Here is a 20,064-nt window from a genome sequence, read left to right as displayed (position 1 = left end):
GCTTGCAGTACGAAGAGTTGGCCCCTTGTTCCATCCAAAAAGAAATCTTCCTGTCAGGAGGGTCAAAAGCTATTCTCCAACCAGCCAAAGAGAGCCAAAGCAAGCTATGGGGACAGAGGGGATTTGCAAGGGTAAAAACATATAACTTGTTTCATTGCTTCTTTAATTGTCCGACCTAAGTTTTGATATCTCCATGTTTCCCCTTCCTGCCAGTTTTTTTATTATGTCATTGGCAGTAGAAGGAGGTAGAGTTGCTGGTGAAATTCAGATCCTGTTTTCTCTTCCTTCCCAACAGCAGCACAAAGGGCTAACAGGAATAGAAAGGCTATCAGCAGCTGAGGTAGATCTGCAGGATGGCCTAAAAAAAGTATTTAAAGGCATCTTTCTTGAAGCCCTAGCTATTTCACAAATTGTAATGCTCAAAAATGCTCAAGTAGTTTAATGAATAAAAATACACATAGGTGCCAGTGTGACCATGCAAAATTTCAGTTTGCGAATAAAGCAGCTGAGAAGGTGGAGATCGAGGAGGGTTCTCCAGCTACCCTTCATTTTGGGAACTAGGAAGTATGATGAGTAAAAACCTTTCCTTGGTACTGAAGAGTTACACCCACTCTGTTGCTCCTTGTTGTGAGAGGGATTCTACTTCTTGTATGAGACTCTCCTCATGAAAATGGCCCCTGAAAAGGAGTGAGGATGGGGGTTTTGAAGGGGCAGGGAGGTAAATTTGATCACAAGCCTATTTTTCTGTTGTTATTGCATTCCAGAGGTGGAAAAATAGTGCTAGATGACCTCTAAAGGGTGTATGGGAATTGGCAGATGTTGGCGTCACTGGTTTGCAGCTCTTGAACACCAATCAAAAATATTGTTTAGATGGGAGCTGGAAGTGGGATGATTATGTTTCCACAGAAGGTGCATGGAAACACAGAAGGTGCATGGAAACAGAACTTCTGAAAGCTTTGCTTCTTATGTAGTGGCACATAAGGTTGAGCTATTGGTCTAAGCTTCTATGACTGGCTGTGGCATTTTCTCTTTGGGGCAGAGGTACATATCCCAGGGAGCAGGTGATGGTCCTTTAGAGAGTGTAAGGATTCATCTGTCTTTTGGTTAAAAAGATGAGTTTCTTCAAATGGCAGGTCCTCTGTGATATTCTGGACCTCCCTGGGAAACCCCAAAGCATGAAGCCATGATTCACGTCACATCACAAGATGCATCTGCTATGCATCTACCTCTGATTGAAGAGTGGTTCTGGCAACCAACTTGCCTGCCTCAATGAGAGCTTGAAATTGAGCTCTATATTGTTGCGGAAGATTGTCGACAAAGAGTGTGAATTTGCAATAGTTCAGGTAATCATACTTAGCCAACAGTACTTGGCAATTGGCTATTTTGAACTGGAGGCTAGTAGAAGTGAAGACCTTCCTTCCCAATAAATCAAGGCATATACCCTCCTTATTGACCGGAGTAGATCTAGAGTGTTGCTGTATAGATGTTTCTGTGGCAGCCTGGACAACCAAAGAGTTAGAAGCAGAACGAGAAAAGAGAAATTCTGCCCCTCTGGATGGGACAAAACAGTGTTTTTCTTTCCTCTTAGGGGTATGGATGCAAGTGACTGGGATATGTCAGACTGTTCTAGTTAGTTCCAAAATGGTTACATTAACAAGAAACGCAATTTGGCTGGATCTGGAAGATTGGAGGATCTGTAGCTCCTCCGCAATCCTAAGTAACAGTTCCTGGAACTGCTTATAGTCATTGTGGAGATGGAGATGCAGTCATTGGAGTGACTGCTTCCTCCAGAGATCTTGGGAACTGTCTTGATGTTATAGGCAAAACTGCCAGATCCAGCTCATAATCATCCCTTTCCATCGGGTCAGGAGGAATCTCTTGCTGTCCTCTCACAGGGGAGGAGTGGACTGACTCCCTAATGGATTGTGTCAACTCTGCAAGGTGGTACAGGTCCCACAGTCTCCATTAAGGGCACTAAGCTGGGTCAAAGAGTGGTTGGGAAGGTCCCCATGGCATGGGGTACCAACGGTTTCAAGGAAGATGCTGAGATGGGTGTTGGTTGCAGAATGATCCAGGTTCCCTATCTGGAAAAGCATGCCTCGGTAGAGGAGACGTTGGTTCTTTGAGTGGTTCAGAGACTCCTGAGAAAGAAAACACTTCTGGATTTATCAGCAGTTCTCTCACCTGGAGGAAAACCATGGTTGGACGACGGAATGGGAAACAGACACCTCCCACAAGCTGCATCTCTTGGTGGAATCCAGACCTCCATTATGAGGTAAGGGCAGGATTGTGATGGAGACTGGGGATCAGGGAAAGCAAAAATGTTGTTGGGGTAGAGTAAAACTCTGCTCTCCCTGGAGCACAAAGGGTCCTGGCCTGCCCAGAATGACAGAGCTAGCGCAGCTACAGTTTGTGCCACAGTTAAGTAAGGCAGAGCCAATGCTGCTGGTGGTTGAGGCTCCCTATGTTTGGCTTTTGTCAGTGCCATTATTTATCAGGGTTTAGGCTTAAGCTGGTACCAGAGCACCGTCACTGGAGCGTGGTCTGGTAGCAAAGGAGACCTGTATTTGGGGGCTCCCTTGTCATGATCCTGAGACTTAGGATTTTCTAAGTCCTCAGGGGATGAGTGGGAAGACTTATTTGACTTATGCAGGGTTGTATCCAACTTCTTTGAAGAAGTTTTAGAGGAGAATTTGCTCGTTTTTATGAGAATGCTCCTGCCCTCCCCACAAGACCCAGTGGGGGATCTGTGGGAGTAGATTCCCTGGCTCCTAAGTCAGACCTCACAACAGGATGTATACTCATTGCTGAGTCAGGCTGATGTACTGGAGGGGGATCCTCCAATCTGAGTCCGACTGCTTTCTCCCTTAAGCAGTTCTTAAGATGAAATTCCCACTCCCCTGAGGAAGGAGCAGCATATACTGCACCTTGCCACAATGTGAGCTTCCCCGAGGCTGTACTGGCAGCATTGATTGTCATAACTGATTGAGAAGAAGTGTTGGCAAGAAGCACAGATTTTGAAGCCCAGAGTCCTGGGCATAGTTCAGTACCCGCAATGGGGTACTGGTGGAAGGGATGAAGAATCTAACTATAAACATAACTAAAAACTATCAAGTAAAATTCTCAACTATTTACAAAATATATACATATGATTGAACAATAAAGGAAGATGAAGCTCTGAATGCTGGAGTTTCCAACCAGGCCGAGCAGCAGGATGAAGGAATTGGAGAGGTAGATGGTCTGCTCTGCCCTTTATCTCCGTGATTAGAGGCACAAGGAGAGAGAGGGCACGTGTACGAACCAACAGACACTGCCTTCACAGTGGAATAAACACAGGGAGCAGCACTCAAAGAATGAGTCTTTAGTCTGCCTCAGACAAACCCAGAAGTGCAAAAATTAGTTATTTTAAAAACACAAGGAGATACAAATTTAATTCTAAAATATAAGAGGGTATAATTATGGTAATCCATTCAAATTAAGAAAAACTTGATACTTAAGAAAAACTTTATTCTGTGATAAAATCTTATATCCCACATTAACATGAAATACTATCTGAAAGGAAACATAAAAACTGGAAATTCTGTCACATCTAATTTTTAAAACTTTCATTAAAAAAAAAAAGTTACATCCCAATAAGAGCACTTGTTAAGAGAATAACTAATCATCATTAATTTCATTCCTAACCTGATTCACTGGTTCATTGAAGTTGGTGATGAGCCCAGCACGCAATGTAGATTTCTCCTCTTCCGAAAGAGCACTGTTATAATAAGATATTTAATTAACATGTTATATTTTCAAACTATAATTCCCCCCCAACTTTTAATGCATATTTATAGAGAGTTATTTTTATAGGTAGTATCAGTAAAAAATTTAAAGACCCAGATGGATAAAAATCAATGATTTTTTCAAAAATCAAAATATTAGATTTGTTAATTTAAATTGAACATTTTTAATTTAAATTGTTTTTACTACTTACATTAGATACAAGTTTATTTTTTAAAAAATAACCTTTTTAAAATTAAATTTGAAATTGACAACCTATTTTGAGACGTATACTTATAATCTATTAAAATCTTTTAAAATTACACAAAATATAATATTAAGCAGTATACGTTTGCTGCCAAGTTTTAAAGAAAGTCAGATCACTGAATGGCTGGAAGTCACTGGTTAAACACCTGGAACCATAACATGATGAGCATGCTAAACCAGCTTTTGACAGCAGTAGCCTCTTCTGCAGGTGCAGTGAGAATATTTTCTTCATTTTAGTTTATTCAACTAGTTCAGCTCAATGACTAGTTTATTCAAATTTAAGAAACCAATTAGGAACTGGAAAAGCACGAAAGCTTGTTTTCTCTTCCAATCTGAATCAAAAGTAGATGTGAGAACATGAGATCTACTAGTTCTAAAATCTTCCAGGACATGATGACCTGAAACAACCACTTCAGTTCACTAACTAAGGATAATACGTCCTTTGATTAATAAATCAATCTTAAATGCAAAACATGTTTTAATTTTTTTCTTATGTATCTACCACATTTAAAGTAATTTTATTTAATTAATTTTAAAAAAATAAAATGCTGGTTTTGTGCATGTTTAATTGAATTCCAATTTCCATCCAAATAGAGCATAACACAAATCACAAGTGATGTCATTCAGCATTTTCTAACATACTGCAAAAATTAATAAACTAAATATATGTAAATTAAGCTATATAACTGCTTAATTAGTGTAGACAGAGCATATCCTCTTGCTTATAAGAAAGGAGAACCAAATTTAGTGTAAAGGCTGTATTTAGTTGCAAATTAACGTTTTAATGGTTACCAACCAAAGAGAAACCCTTTCTGTGGGAAAATAACTAAAAAAGTACAGATGCAAAATATGATTAAAATCAATTATTTAAATCAAGGTTTCCTGCATGCTGATTTAAATCAAGATTAAAATCAGTGATTTAAATTGCTCTAATTTAAATCAATCCACCCTGAAAAGACCATTTCCATTTGAGTTTAATACATCTGACTGGATGAAGAATATTTTCATGCATATAGTTTTCTTGCTACTAACAAACTTCAGCCTGGTGAAGTATAAAGAGATCATTATTCAGGTCACTGACGTTTGAGAAAGTGGAGAGACAGTAGGAGCACACAAAGATGGACGAATACATGAACTTATGAGACCTTTTGTCATCAACTTTTTATTGACTTCCAGCCGGGTATATAAATCACATTGCAAGAGGTTGTATGTAACTAGATAATATACACAGACTTATGACAGATTTATCTTGGTTGCACTCCATTATTAACAGACTCAAACCCAACACATATATCCTTTTGCAAGTTATTTGTGAGTGTAAGACAAATATAGAAAACAGGATCAAACTGACACTGTGTATGAAATATGTATAGAACTGTAAGCTGATGTACAACAAGGAGGGATGAACAGTGAGGGACTTAACACAAGTAAATAATACTTTTTACTTTATCTTTATACAGCACTGTACTTTTCACCAAAATATTTTAAAGTATGTTACAAACAATTAAGCCTCAAAACACCTATAAGGTTATTAGATATTGTATCATTTTCACATAAGGTTAAATTAAGCTGCAAAAAGATTAAGTGATATTGACACAATGTAAAAAACATGATTATAATTAAATCATTCTACTGATTTTTAAACATGCATTTTCATTTTTTCCTTTCATATCGTCACTACAGGGCAACATTAAAGTTGTTTGGATTGCATAACAGTAAATGTTTATAACTTAACATGTTTGGATTTCTTAAAAATTAAATCTTAACTCTGAATGTCCCTAGCTTAATACTTGATTTTGGGATAATTACAATATCCTAGTAATGTTTATTTTTATCCTAAATTATTGAGATGCGCTATCAATTTTAATTCCATTTTAGCATTGCTCTGTCTGGGAATTTCCTTGCTTTTACATAATTAAAAGCTACGTACATGAACTCTAAAGCAAAGATCTCCAAGATACTGTTATAATATGATAGTTCTAATTATATGACAATATGAAGTATCAACATTAAATCATTTTAACTTGTATGACCAGATTCACAATAATTTACCCCACTCTAGGTTGTGCAAAACACACAGACCAATTCAATTGAGTTCAGAGCTGCTTTGTTTTGCCACAGCAGCAAATCCCAGTTTTCCCTGTCCGTTTTTGTACCTCCCTATATTGACTTGTGAACATGGAGAGACCTTAATTTCTCCCTGCCTGCCTCCCTCCCTGCATTCATCTGCATGCATGTTCCCCCTCTCTCACTTTCTACATTGAACAGATCCAGTGCCAACAGTAGCTTTAGAAAATAAAATTTTAGGATTAAGTCATTTGTGCCATTGCTTATCACAACTGAAAATGTATCTGTCAGCAGAGGCTGGAGCATAAAACTTCCTTCAGAGAAACTCAAGAACTGTCTTCAATCAAAATGGCCACTAATCTCATTGTTCTCAATGAGAATGAACCATGTTGCTTTCTGGGAAAATGGATACCCGCTATGCAAAGACATGGATACAATCTGAAGGCCCAAGTCAGTTGACAATGGCCAGCCATAGTTGTGCCAGAAGTCTTCTACCACAGTATAGACATACCCTAAGTCTTACTGAGAAACAACAGCGGGAAAAGATCTTCTCAAAAAGGCCAACAATCAAAGGCAATTCTTCTATACTATAACTTTATTGGTTACCCCCTTTTGAAAGTAAAACTTTGATTTATGAATATTAATGGCAAAAAAGACCATTAATAGTAAAAAAAAATTCTTCAAACAGACAGTGTATGAGATTTCAATGAGTTTTCATTATATTCGCTGACAAAGTATTTTGTTAACTCAGAGTGAAGGTTGTTCAGTGATATCTCGTGACGTTTCAGAATGCTGAATTCAGCAAAACTCAAGCTTCTGAAAACCAATGAAATAAAAAGGGATAGTGGGTACCATCCACTAGCTAAGCTAAATGTCGAGTGACTGAGATACTTTGAGGTTGAATCAAAGCCACGGTTGGACTCCCATGTGTGCACACAAAAAAACAAACAAACAAACACTATTAGAATCTGTCAACCTTAAGAAAATGTATGTTTTTTTCAAGAGAGCTCTATCTCATGAACTGCTTTGCCAAATGATCCCAAATTTGAATTACACATCTTATTCCATACCTCCCGATGCACACCAAACGGCAAGACAATCCAAATAACCAAGCAAATTTTAGAATACTTAGAATATAGCAAGTGTGGTCTTGAGGATAAAGATGCCCATGGAGACCAATATTGCCACTGTGGTGGGAAGGGCATAGGTGGTGCCATCCAGGGTTTACGCACCACGGGGCAGGATCCTCAGAGTAGGATGAGGTAATTTTTCTATGACCTCTATTGATTGGGAGCTGAGCATGGGGGGGTTGATATGGTGAAAATTCCCCCTACAGTCCAGCTTCCTCGTCACTAGAGGAAGGCTGTCCGGACCCTGACTGAGCATTTGGAGGCATTAAGTAGGGTGCAGGATAGGTGCAGACTGCAGGATAGGTGACACCAGCAGGTCCCTTGACTGTGTAAATTGTGGTGCTGGAGCTCCTCTGTGAGGTGAGGGCTGTGCAAGGGGAATCTGCTGTGAAGAAAAGTTCCTCTGCACCGGTGTCCTGAGCATTGTTTCACTGCTGGCCAGCTCAGCGGGCGTCGGTGCCGGGAGAGCAATAACAGCCTGAGGAGGGTCAGGCATGTCAGTGTGTGTCGCGGTGCCGAATGGTGCCAGATGAGAGGCAGGGAACTGAAAGCCTCAAGCCTCGGCACTGGAGTTTTGTGCTATTGCCGCAGCCGCAGGCGGGTTTTGCGCGACGCCGGAGGAGCCTGGAGAGCCAAAAGTACTCATTCGGGGAAGCGCGGGGAGGGAGGCTGTAGACCTGCCCAGGGAAGGCTTGTGCCACAAAGTTCCCTTTGCCGGTGAGAGAAGGTGCTGGGTTTTTTTTTTTAAGTTTTCTTATCTTTCTTTGAGGTGGGGGAGCTGTGGTGTGTAGCGGAGTCGGCGCCTTGGTCTGAAGCTGACCCTAAGGATTTCTGAAGGAGGAGCAGTTTTAGCCTCAGCTCCCTGTCCTTCTGTGCCTGGATTTAAGTTTTCTGCAGTGGGCACATTTTTGGGGGATGTGGGACTCTCCCAAACGTTTTGTGCATTTTGAATGGCCATCAACAGAGGGATGGCATCATTGCAGGTAGAGCAGCGCTTAAAGCCTGGGAAGCCAGGCATGTCGGAAGCAGCTGCTGCTGACAGGAATGAAGAATTTTGTATTTTTACAGAGAGAAAAGATAGAAAAATGGTAACTAAGTACTGCAGATAACAACTAACTAACTAGAAAGCTAATAGTAACAAAGGGAGAGAAAATCTCTAATGAGTCTGCTGTGCTCCGTCTCAGGCCGGGGACAGTATTAGAAGGAACTGAGGAGACCAGTCGTGCACATGTACTATTAAGGTACACTCAGAGTTGGGGTGCAGGCTCTGCGCTTGCGTGACCGGCACAAGTACTGCTGTAAAAATCTCCGAGCAAAGGCGCAGGGACGCACCAACACCTGGAATGGAGCACCCACAGAGACATCTCTCGAAGAACAACCTCCAGGTCCAAACCCGAAAGATAATAACTTAGCACTTAACATAAGGATATAAAGCCTATAAAGCCTTATCATAAGTAAGTAACCAGAATCTTAAGTCACAAGATCACAAAACATAGAATGTTGTGATACACAGGCATGACTAAACTGCCGACCGATAATCGTAAAATACCAGTTAATGCATTTTGGGTATTTTGGGATAGCAACATAAGCAGATGTTCAACCACAAGATTGATATAGTAACCAATTGACACATATGCTAATAAATTCAAAATAACTATGATACTAACTTATAAGAAGAAAGCTCCCCAAAATTGTTAGGGTGAAGAAGTTTAGTTATGGACTGAAGAGGTCCGACATCCTTATGAAATCATGGCAGCTATCAAGCCCTATAAAAGGGCCAAACATGGCCTAAGCTGTTGGGATCTTTTGGCAAACTCAGACCTGAAGAAGAGCTCTGGGAAGCTCAAAAACATGTCTCTTTCACCAACAGCAGTTGGTTCAATAAAATATATTACCTCACACACCTTTTCTCTAGAGATAGAACTAGTGAGACAAGTGATGGTCCAGGAAGATCCTGTCCTAGGTCTTCACAAGGATGGTGTGAGCAAACGATTGTCCTGATAGTGATATAAGGACAATTCTGTACTGTTTACCTACTTGTTTGGCTTGGAGTGCTTGTGCTTTTACTAATTGTGTTAATAAAGCCATTGCAAATTCAAAAGGATGAGCATTTCTCTCATGCATGTCAGAGTTCCCAAATTAATAATAACTCTTAACTCCAGGCCTCATCATGGGACGAGAACTTGTCAAACCACAGAGTGTTAACTGGAAATTCTGAAGGAATTTCAATTTAATTAATACACAACCAACAAAAGTAAAAACCAACTGAAAACAAAGGATTACAATGGGAAGGGTTATGCAACTTTAATATACATATCACTACCACTCCAAGTATGATAAATATATAGCTAATCAAAAATTAGAAATTCAACATTTGAAACATTCTGACATTTTGTCCTTAAGGATACTTCTGTCTTGTTCTAAGGCATTACATCACCTACACAATCTCCCGCAAACTCTCAGATTTGAACCCCTTACATTCCCCACCCATCACCAACATGTTGAATCTCCCTCTCCCAGTCAAGAACTGAACACTTCTCTCCAGAATCAGTATAGGCACCAACTAGTGCTGTGGTTCTCAAACTTTTGTACTGGTGACCCCCTTTCACATAGCAAGCCTCTGAGTGCAACCCCCACCCCCTTACTAATTAAAACCACTTTTTTAGATATTTAACATCATTATCAATGCTGGAGACAAAGTGGGGTTTCGGGTGGAGGCTGACAGCTCGCAACCCCCCTGTAATAACCTCGCAACTCCCTGAGGGATCCCCATTTTGAGAACCCGTGAACTAGAGAACTGCTGAAGAACATGCCGAGTGATTTCCAGCATTTAAGTCTCATGCCTCTACCAAATTTCCAGCTCTTGCCCATGAAAGTTAGCATAAGGTACGAACTCAAACATTGATCCCACAGCCTTTTACTCCTGTGGGAATTCTGTGCCACTGCACACATGCAGAATACATGTTCCCCAAAGATTTCTTTGCTTTCCTGCAGAAAAAGGACTTCTAATGGGCAAGTAAAAGGAAGCCGCAAGAGCAGTCACGTGCCCCTCCCCAGCACTGCCGGTACGTTGTTTCGGGCACCTGAAGCAGCCAGCAGAGTTAAATTACCATGGGGGGCAGGGCTGGTGATGCCACAGCCAATGGCAGGCTCAGCTGCTAGTCCCAGCTGGGCAGGGGACAGGGAGGATGGAATTCCCTCTTCCCCTGTAAGGAGTGTCAGGGTCAATGCCAGGTCAGACCCACACCCAGAAATCTCCCTGCCTGTGCACTCCCTCAATTCCCCGCTTCCTGCCCACATCATGCCTCAGCTATGGGGTGGAGGGAGGGAGGGAGGGAGGGGGGGGTGTCACTGTACAGGGAGCTGCTCCATCCGTCCAACCCCTATGCATCTGGACCCCCCCCCATGCCCAGATCCCCCCTGCACCCAAACCCCCACCCCAATGAGCCTCACCTCCTGCATCCAGAGCCTCTCTGCATCAAGATCGTGCTCTCCTCCCCACCAAGCTCCACCAACCCTGCATCTGGATCCCCACCCCTGCAATCAGACCAACCCCCACTGAGCCCCCCATATTTGAACACCCACCTGGACCACCCAGATGAGCCCCCCTTACCCAACCCCACCCTCCCATCCCACTGAGCCTCAACCAGCTGCATCCACACCCCCACCTCCATCCCACCAAGCCCCACTCCCCCAGCACCCAGACCCCACCAACAAGCCCTATTCGCCCCACACTCAAATCCCCCCACACTCTGCTGAGCTCCCATCACCTTCACCTGGACCTCTCCCAGAGTCCCATTCCCCCAGAACTCCCACACAAGCCCCTGTGCATCCAGATCCCTCACACACCCCTTCCCAAGCTGCCCGCATCCAGATTGCCCCACACAGAACCTTCTCACCCCACACCTGGATCCCCCCACACTAAGCCCCTCCACATTTGGATCCTGCTGCGCTGAGCCTGCTTGGCCCCACACCTGGATCGGGCATACGTGTGAAACTCTGGCCCTCTCAATTGATATCTTGGTGCATCTGGCACAAAGAGGCAGGCCCCAGGGTATTTCTGGGGCAGGTCAGGCACTTGTGCTGTATCAGGGTCATATGCAGCCTCACCGCCAGCCCATGTCCCAGGAGGTGAGGGAGGACTGCAGGGTGGGCTCCCACCTCTGTGCAGCCAGTGGCCTGTGCTCCCCTCTACCATCCTGGAGCCTCCACATTTATTTATTGACAAATAAAATATGCAGATTTTTTAAAATCTTGTGTGCAGAATTTTTATTCTTTTTGTACCCAAATTTTAATTTTTTTGACACAGAATTCCCTCAGGAGTAGCCTTTTGAATCACATAATAGATCTTGGTAACTGCAGTTCAACAAACAACATTTGTCATCCAACAACTACTGAACTGAAAATGAAAACATTTTTCATAAAAATTCAATCTTATCATAGATTAATTCCCAAAACTGAAGGAACAATTTAAGAAAATCCTAGAAGGAAGATGCGGGAATGGCTGAGGGTAGGTCTACACTAGAAATGTAAGTCGACCTATATTAGGTTGACTTACAGCCACCGCAGTAATTACTGTGGTGGTACATGTCCACGCTACCCTCCATGGGTCAGTGGAGCACTTCCACAGACCTACGAGGGCCAGTGTAGAGAGATGAGAGCCCGGTTTCTCAGCTCCACTGGCAGCTCCCTGCTGGGAACCCAGCTGCCCTACAGGCTACCGGAAGGATCTCAGCAGGCTGCCCTCCCATCTCCACTCCCTGTTCCCTGCAAGGAGCGCAGAAGCCACCATAAGCTGCCTGGGGCTTCACGCCTCCCCATTTTCCACCGGACACCAGGGGAAGCTGCCTTGAGGGTTGTGGTGAAGAGAGAACTCTAGTACTCTAGTAGCCACTTATTTTGGACTTTTGCTGATGTGCAAATGCTGACAGTACATCATAGCCCAAATTTTTCATTCCGAATGTGGCACTTTTAGAATGATTTCTTATACCATTAGCAAAAACCTTTCTTATTATTGACCTAAGTCCAGAAACACCTTTCACAGTTTACTGCCATGAAAACATATTGCTATATTGGAAAACTGAGGGTCCTTTAGAAGAGGCAGCATTTGAGTGAAAATTCTTGATATGTATAGCAATAACATAGAAAAACAGATTAGGGAAGTCAACTTTTATGAAAATACAGTTTTAAGCTTTCCTTTCACATGTATTTAATGTAAACTTCTTATACAATTTGAGTCTTACTATATAATTTAACCATTTCTCATTCCTGTAACATACCATATTGCATGAGACTGTAGTTGTATCTCTTTTAGAGAAGTCTGAATGAAAAAATTGTTCGACAATGGCATATTGTGCATTCAAAATAAGGAATTTTTAAAAGATTTTATCAGGATTTACACATTATACAGTGCCTGAAAGAAAAAACCTCACACATTAACTGTTGGCACATGGAAAGATCTCTAGCAAAGGACCTAAATGATAATTTTCAGCAGAATGTAAGTTTTCACCTAAATCTTTTCTATCAAGCCTTCATGGCTGCAGAGAGACACTTACAAATGTTGAATGAACCAGTGTTATCTTCCTGAGTTTGCTGACAGTTCCAGAATCTACATTCCTTTTCATAGTTTTCTCAAGCAACAGAGAAAAACGTACCAGACACTAGCCAGACTGATTCCCTTCTAGGATTCAGTTCTCCCAGCAAATACTACTAAGTTCCCTATTGTTTAAAATATGTTATCTTAAAAATATACCTTTTAGCCTAGTCTAGACAAGCCTTAAAGATCCAAGTCAATACAATACAGAACAAAATGAGATGTGGTCTTACATCAAACATTTATAGCAATTTTCCTAGTTTTCAGTGACGTTACTTTCCAGCTACATCACATGTACTCTCCTCTCTCCTACTCCCCAGATTAATTTAAACAAATTTATAGTACGTGGGTAAATTTTCAAAAGTGCTTTAAGTCCCATTTTCAAAATGAATTTAAGCACTTAGGAGCCTAAGTCCAATTGACTTTCAATGGGACTTACATGCTTATGTATCTTTTTGGAAATGGGACATGGATGCTTTTCAAAATTTTACCTTATTGTTTTTGAATAGCTCTATAAAAGTGGAAAATATGTTCAGGAAACAGTAATTCCAATTATTGATCTGATGTATCCAGATTCCATTTAAAAAAACAGACATTACCATAATTTTATTTAGTTAGACCAATGGTTCTCAAACTGTGGGTCAGGACCCCAAAGTGGGTCGCAACTCCATTTTAATGGGGTCAAAAGAGCCAGCTTTCGACTTCTGGGACCTGGAGCTGAAGCTGAAGCCTGAGCTCCACCCCATCCCTGGATGGCGAGGCTCAGTATCTGGGCTCCATTCCACCCTTCTCTCCCCCGCCCCACCCCTACTCCTCCCCGGGATGATGTAGTAATTTTGTTGTCAGAAGGGGGCTGCGGTGCAATGAAGTTTGAGGACCGCTGAGTTAGACATATCAAGTACGTCTTAAAAAATAGCCAATCCAAAAGCCTATACTTCTGAGTGACATTTTCTGATATTTGTAAGCTACTGTGCTTACAATTAAGAAATTGAATCTTGATTGTAAAAGTAACTATTACAACAGGATACTCTTGGGAAAAACAGAAAGCATAAGAAAACAATTTAACTGCTAATTTTCTGCATACTTTTTCATTTATATTGTGTGTTATTTAACGGGAACTCATCTCATATGCCAAATTTTCTTTCCACTCAATCCCACAATAGTCATATCTGTTAAATATATACACCCAACTCATCCTTCATATAAAAAAAAAAAAACCACAGTGTGAAAGATTCAGAATTAGGGTTCTACTACAGGATCAAGTAGGAGAAGATGGACTATTCAGGAGAAAAATCTTCAGACACAAACATCTTATGATAAGCAAATGTGGCAAAGTGCTGAAAAGCACTTGAAAAATTGATTTGTGCACAAGTTACGTATCCGAGGTTTATCCTGAATGTATTGATCTTTCTAAGAATGGTCAAATGCACAAGAGAAGAAAAAAAGCAAAAATATGCTCATTAATAATTACATGTAATAAAATGTCTCAAGACACTTTAAAAACAAGAAACTCATGTTTACAGAACACTTTTTTCTGAATTGATAAGCAGCTTATGTGATGCAACAGTGACATCTGCTGGATGGGAATTGCCCATTCATATTATGCTGGAGCCCACAGCAAAAGACTTGCTGGAGAGTCAAAAACCAAGAGAGAGAGAGATTGTGATCTTGCCTTAATATTTTAAGTTGTAATAAATAATTATTTTCTCTGTTAAATAATTATTTAACAGAGAAAGTGACTGTAGTACCATTTGCTAAATTAACTTCACTTCAGTGCTAAAATTCATGGACTGAAAAGCTAGGATAAGCAACACAATTAAATTGCTTCAGTTGGAAGTCAGAAAGATAGGAGTTGGCATCAGAGGTACTGAAATCATTAAGGTTTGGACAATTAAACACTTTCTTTTGGCAGGAGGGGAGGAAGAGGGGGACTTGCTCTTGCTGTGTTATGAAGTGTGGAAAGAGGAAAAACAGACAGTCACATTCAAATAAATATTTTCTTTTGTCATTTCTCTTTGGAACCATTTTAATAAACTGTTACTATTTCTAAACCAGAAATCCAGGAGGAAAGACAAATTATCCTGAGCACTCACAAATCCAAGCATAAGTTTGGTGTAAGAGAGCATTATTCAAGTTGCTACCACAATAACCTAATTGAGGGGCACCAAATATACAAGAACCAAGTGAAAAGCAATCCACAATAGCAAGAAAAACAATGCAGCAAAGAAACACAAGCTCAGAAAACAGGAGAGCTTTTAAAAACATCCCCCAGAGAAAAAAGCTAGGAGCAGGAAAAGCACCAATTTAAGGTGTTGAATGTGTAACAGATGCATCCGATGAAGTGAGCTGTAGCTCACGAAAGCTTATGCTCTAATAAATTTGTTAGTCTCTAAGGTGCCACAAGTACTCCTTTTCTTTTTGCGAATACAGACTAACACGGCTGCTACTCTGAAACCTGATAGAATCCTAGAGACAATTGGCTAGATTATAGCCCCTGCCCAATTCCAGCGACAAAGAGGGAGCTGTAAAGAGGCCATAGCAGCCTGGGCAATAACCCCTGCTCTTTTTCAGCCACTGGCATGGGGTTTTTTTTGTAGCAGGAGGGAGAAGTGGCCATAGCATTCAGCACTACAGACATTGATACTCCTGGGGGAATTCTGTGGGACTGCGTGCCCTCAGAAAACGCCCCACCCTCACCAGAATTCCTGTGCTTCCCTGCAGAAAACATGGGTGCAGTTTGGGGGGCCCCAAACAAAAGCAAGGCATGGAGGGGGGCACGTGGGGTTATGTGCCACTACCCTCCCCCTCATTTCTGCAAGGGCAGAGCTGCTCAGCTGAAGGAGGCTGAATCTCAGCTGTGCTGACTCTGCAGCTGAACACTGCCTCCTGGGTCCTAGTGCCAGTTGTGCTCCTCTTCTGTGTACTAGGAGCCTTCCTGTTTTCTGTGCAACAGTGAGTGCCTGCGGTGGGGCTGGGGAAATGAGGGAAGGTGGCTGAGGGGATAGGGGGAGGAACGGGTGGTGGAATAGGGCAGGGGGCGGGGAATGTGGGAGTGAGGGTGGGGGAATGGGGGCAGTGAGGGATGAAATGGGAAATAAAAAGGGATAGGGGAATTCCCCTGGCAGCAGCTAGGGCACTCCCATTAAGCAGGCCCATCAACCCCTCACCCTGACAAGCCCTATCCCCCCTACACCTGGAACCCCCCTACAAGCCCCCCACACCCAGACCCCCACCCCACTGAGCCCCAACCAGCTGCACCTGGACCCCCACCCCATCAAGCCCCACTCCTCCAACACCCAGATCCCCACACTGAGCCCCACACACACACACACACACATCCAGCTGAACCCCAACCACCTTCACCTGGATCCCCTGCAGAGTCCCATTGCCCCTGCACCCAGAACCCCCAATGAGCCCTTGTGCATCTAGATCTCCCACCGAGCTGCCCACACCCAGACTGCCCCACACAAAACCCTCTCTCCCCATAGCTAAATCCCCCACACTAAGCCCCTCCACACTTGGATCCTGCTGGGCTGAGCCTGCCCACCGACACCTGGTGCACCTGCCAAAGAAGGGCAGGGCCCCAGGTTGTTTCTGGGGCAGGCCCAGCCCTTGCACTGTGTCAGGGTCAGATGCAGCCTCACTGCCAAGTCCCTGTACCGGGGAGATGGGGGCTTCAGGGTGATCTCCCACCTCAATTCATCCAGTGGCCTGTGCTCCCCACTGCCATGCTGGAGCCACATTTATTTATTGACAAATAAAATTTGCAGAATGTTAAAATATTTTGCATATAATTTTTATTTTTTGGAGCAGAATTCCCTCTGGAGTAATTCTAGGCTGCTGAACAGCCCAAAGGAAGCCATGGGGAGGCAGCTGTAAGCCTCCATGTCAAGTAGAAGCCAGGTGGTACCTTCTGTGTTCTTGAGAGGCCCAGATGCTATACTGTGCCTATGTCAGGAAGACAAGTGATGACACTGCTAGAGAGACAACATTGTCAAAGTAAGTAGATGCCAGACAAAAGGAAAAGGAGAAATCACAATCTCTCCTAGAATAGGGGATATGAAGTGCTGCAAATAAGACATGTAAGTACATACTTATCAAGCTTAAGCAGCTGGACTACTATGCTTGCAACATATCCAGGTGCTGTACAAACAATTAAATCTGCTTTAGAGGAAGTCCATTACCCAGTCTAGCAGCTAGAACTAGTATTGCTCAGATCAGCAACTGGAAGAAAAGATGTTATAATCAGCCCTGGTGTGAACATACATTAGTTCTTGGTATGCCCAAGTCCTTTTCCCCAGACCTGGGGAAGAGTGGAGGGGCCTAACAAAGTTCAGTGAGTCACCTTCTCATTTTCCAGAAAACTCTTCAAATATAAAATAGGGGCTATTGTCTTCCCTGTGGCCCCAGCAGGTCTCCCATTCTCTTCACCTCCAACACCACAAGATAATTATGGTTACTTCCTCCAAAAGGCCATTATTAAAAATAGTTGTGTGTACAAATATATAGAATATTGTTATTCTTAATCTATTAACAAAGCAAACATGCCTTAGTCAGTCTTACTACCTGTTACATTTTTTTGAGAGAGTGCAACAGAGATCCCTGGAGCTTTTTAATCTGAGAACCCTTTAAGAACGATATCTTTAGAAAACTGGTGTTGTAGTTGATGCTCTGCAGCAATATGAATTTTAATTGCATACCACTCAGCTGCCTTCCTCTGCAAAGAAATTATGGTTATGTAACTTCATATTCTTTTCCTGTTTTAGTAGTTTGTTGCAAGTAAGAAAAGAACTGAAGGTTATTTTCAGTGTTTCAGTTACCTCAGCAGGAATAGCGTGGAGCTATTCAATAGAATCAATAGAATAGAAATTTAGATTTATGGGAGTTCCCATAAAGCCCAAGCACAGACCCAAGATTATTAATTTATTTAAATAATTTGTGGTGAGCAATAATTGGTGTTTCTTATTGATTTTCCACAAATATGTAAATAAGATTGCATCCTAGATGACAGATGTGTTAATTAACATATCTTGATATCCTTTTTGCTATATAAAAGGATTTTTTTAAAGCTACTCTTGCAGACTTCTTAAAGCACCTCATGGCAAGAACTGTACACTTCATAAATTTAGCATAGAGCTCACAGACCTTAGAATGCTTCAAAGTTGATAACAAACAATCCAAAATGAACCACTTGATCAGTCCAGAAATATTCCAAGGGGCTAGTTCTCAAACGAAAGATGAACAGCATAAAATTAAAGTTAATAAACTGAACCACTTTTACACCCCAAAATAGTATGTTTCAGACATTTATCTCTGAAATACTTTCCCTGACTAATAGAGAGTTTTCTTTAAAACAAAAAAAACAAAAAAAACCCCATACCTCCCTTGAAATATGTAAGAAGTTTCCAAAGGAAGTTAGAAATGAGATCAAAATAGGGCTTATAATGGAAATCTAGTAGCAAATTTAACCATGGAGTCACACACAAACAATTCAAGTTGCAGCCAATTTATTTTTCCCAGGAGAAGACAATGGATTTTACCACTAAGATAAAGATTGGCATATAAAAATGGAAATATACTATAAATATAAACCTCTTGCCACAGTAGGTTTCCACTTGTTGAGCAGTGCTCCTTATTTAATAAGAACCATTGGTGTAAACCAAAGCAGCATTATCTCTCTGTGAAAAGAAATCTCAAAGGTATGTGCCTTCCTCCTCACTCAAACTGGTATTTGGCCCTGAAAGATTGGCAATTCCAAATGTAAAGCTGTCAGCATTGCAGGCCGATAAGACTATGCATTTAAGAATACCCTAGCAGTTCAATTATACAGTCATTGGGTGTTGTATTATGAACTTTTAAAGACTTGTACACTGCACAGCTACATAAACTTGCCTCCCTCCCCCCAACAGTTGTATCTTTTCTTAACCTAGTTTGTAATATCTATGAGGTAGGAATCATCTCTCTGTATATGTTTGGACAGCACAGTGGAGCGACATTCTTCATTCTCAAATTTCTAACACAATGCAAACAACAAATGATCTTGAACATGATCATGGTGTCCATCACTATTCTTGTCCAGAAGAACAGTTTATGTAGTCCCTGTGCAAAGGTATTCCTATTAGCCACCTTAGATACAGCAAGGAAAATACAAAAATGCTGCCACATCTTCACCAACTGGTTCAGAACAGCCAATTCCAGAAAGATCAGGCTTGAGAATCCAGCCTACATTATCTACTATTCAAACTATATTGTGACTGTAATATTCCACTATTAGTAGTAGAAGTAGTACTAGCAGCTGCAAGCCCATGCTGTCACACAGGTGAGGCAGTTGGGCCAAGTGATCCACCATCTGTGAAGTCCCCCTCCTATAATCAATGACACTGCTGCATGCAAATTAGGTGTAGAGTAAGGGTGGTGATTGGTTGAGTTACCTCTGACATCACAATGGTCCAAGACTCAAAGTCAGAATGGCTGAGAACTTAAAAACAGGACAGTAACAGACCATGCATCTCGGTGATGCTCAACTCTGGTGATATTCGGGACAAAAAGAGCTCTCAACCACACTTATAGCTGTTTCCCTCACTTCACACTTATTCAACAGATATTGTAGGCTTCAATGTGACACAGTGTGTGACAATCATGGAAGCTTATTGTACAAATTACTGTACTGTATAAGAGCGCTACTGGACCAGGACCCCAATATGCCTTCCTTATTTAACTCCTGATATAGTGTTGGGAGTCCTAAAAAAATCTGTACTCACATCTACGCCTAAAAAGAAACTATCCTGCAAGACATATATAGTTATACATGGTTTCATATTATATTATGATAGCAACCCCAGGTAAATTTTAGGTATATGGTTTGATAGACAAGAATAATGGTGAAATTTAAGTTTATTTGTGGAACCTTAATTGTGAATTTCCAGATCATCAAAATGACCCAAAAAACAGAACAGAAAGGGTGTAGGTCATAGATTTCGAAACACCTCCCTGATCTCTAAATTTCCTACATCTATTGTAAATCTGACATATATATCTACAGTACAAGTTCTAGACTCATTCAGCAGAAGAGTAACCATAAAATATCCAAAAGAGCCTTTAATGTTTTCAAATGACTGTCATTACTAAGACTTTCTGATAGCAACTGTTCAGTGCCTACCACAAAAATCTAGGAAATATGAGTAGACGAGGTAACACAGTCCTTAAAAGAAACACAACACAGACCTCAGAGTAGCAGCCGTGTTA

At 41.6% G+C, this 20,064-nt stretch overlaps 1 protein-coding gene across 7 annotated transcripts in view; it reads right to left on the bottom strand.

Moving 5' to 3' along the window:
* Nucleotides 1-20,064, bottom strand: part of IPO11 (importin 11) — a 277,976-nt gene that overhangs the window by 230,187 nt on the left and 27,725 nt on the right. For all 7 annotated transcript variants that reach the window (XR_006281719.1, XM_038401357.2, XM_043515249.1 and 4 more), the window contains one exon: nucleotides 3,685-3,757. Coding sequence is in view for 6 of the 7 variants with exons in the window: in XM_038401357.2 (XP_038257285.1) it covers nucleotides 3,685-3,757 (73 nt within the window). In the remaining variant the exon portion in view is untranslated. The remainder of the gene's footprint in view (nucleotides 1-3,684; nucleotides 3,758-20,064) is intronic.

This window comes from Dermochelys coriacea, chromosome 5 (assembly GCF_009764565.3).
Source record: "Dermochelys coriacea isolate rDerCor1 chromosome 5, rDerCor1.pri.v4, whole genome shotgun sequence".
Classification (NCBI taxonomy): Eukaryota; Metazoa; Chordata; order Testudines; family Dermochelyidae; genus Dermochelys; species Dermochelys coriacea.
The sequence above is the reverse complement of the archived record's forward strand: the minus strand, read 5'-3'. Positions and strand labels throughout refer to the sequence as shown.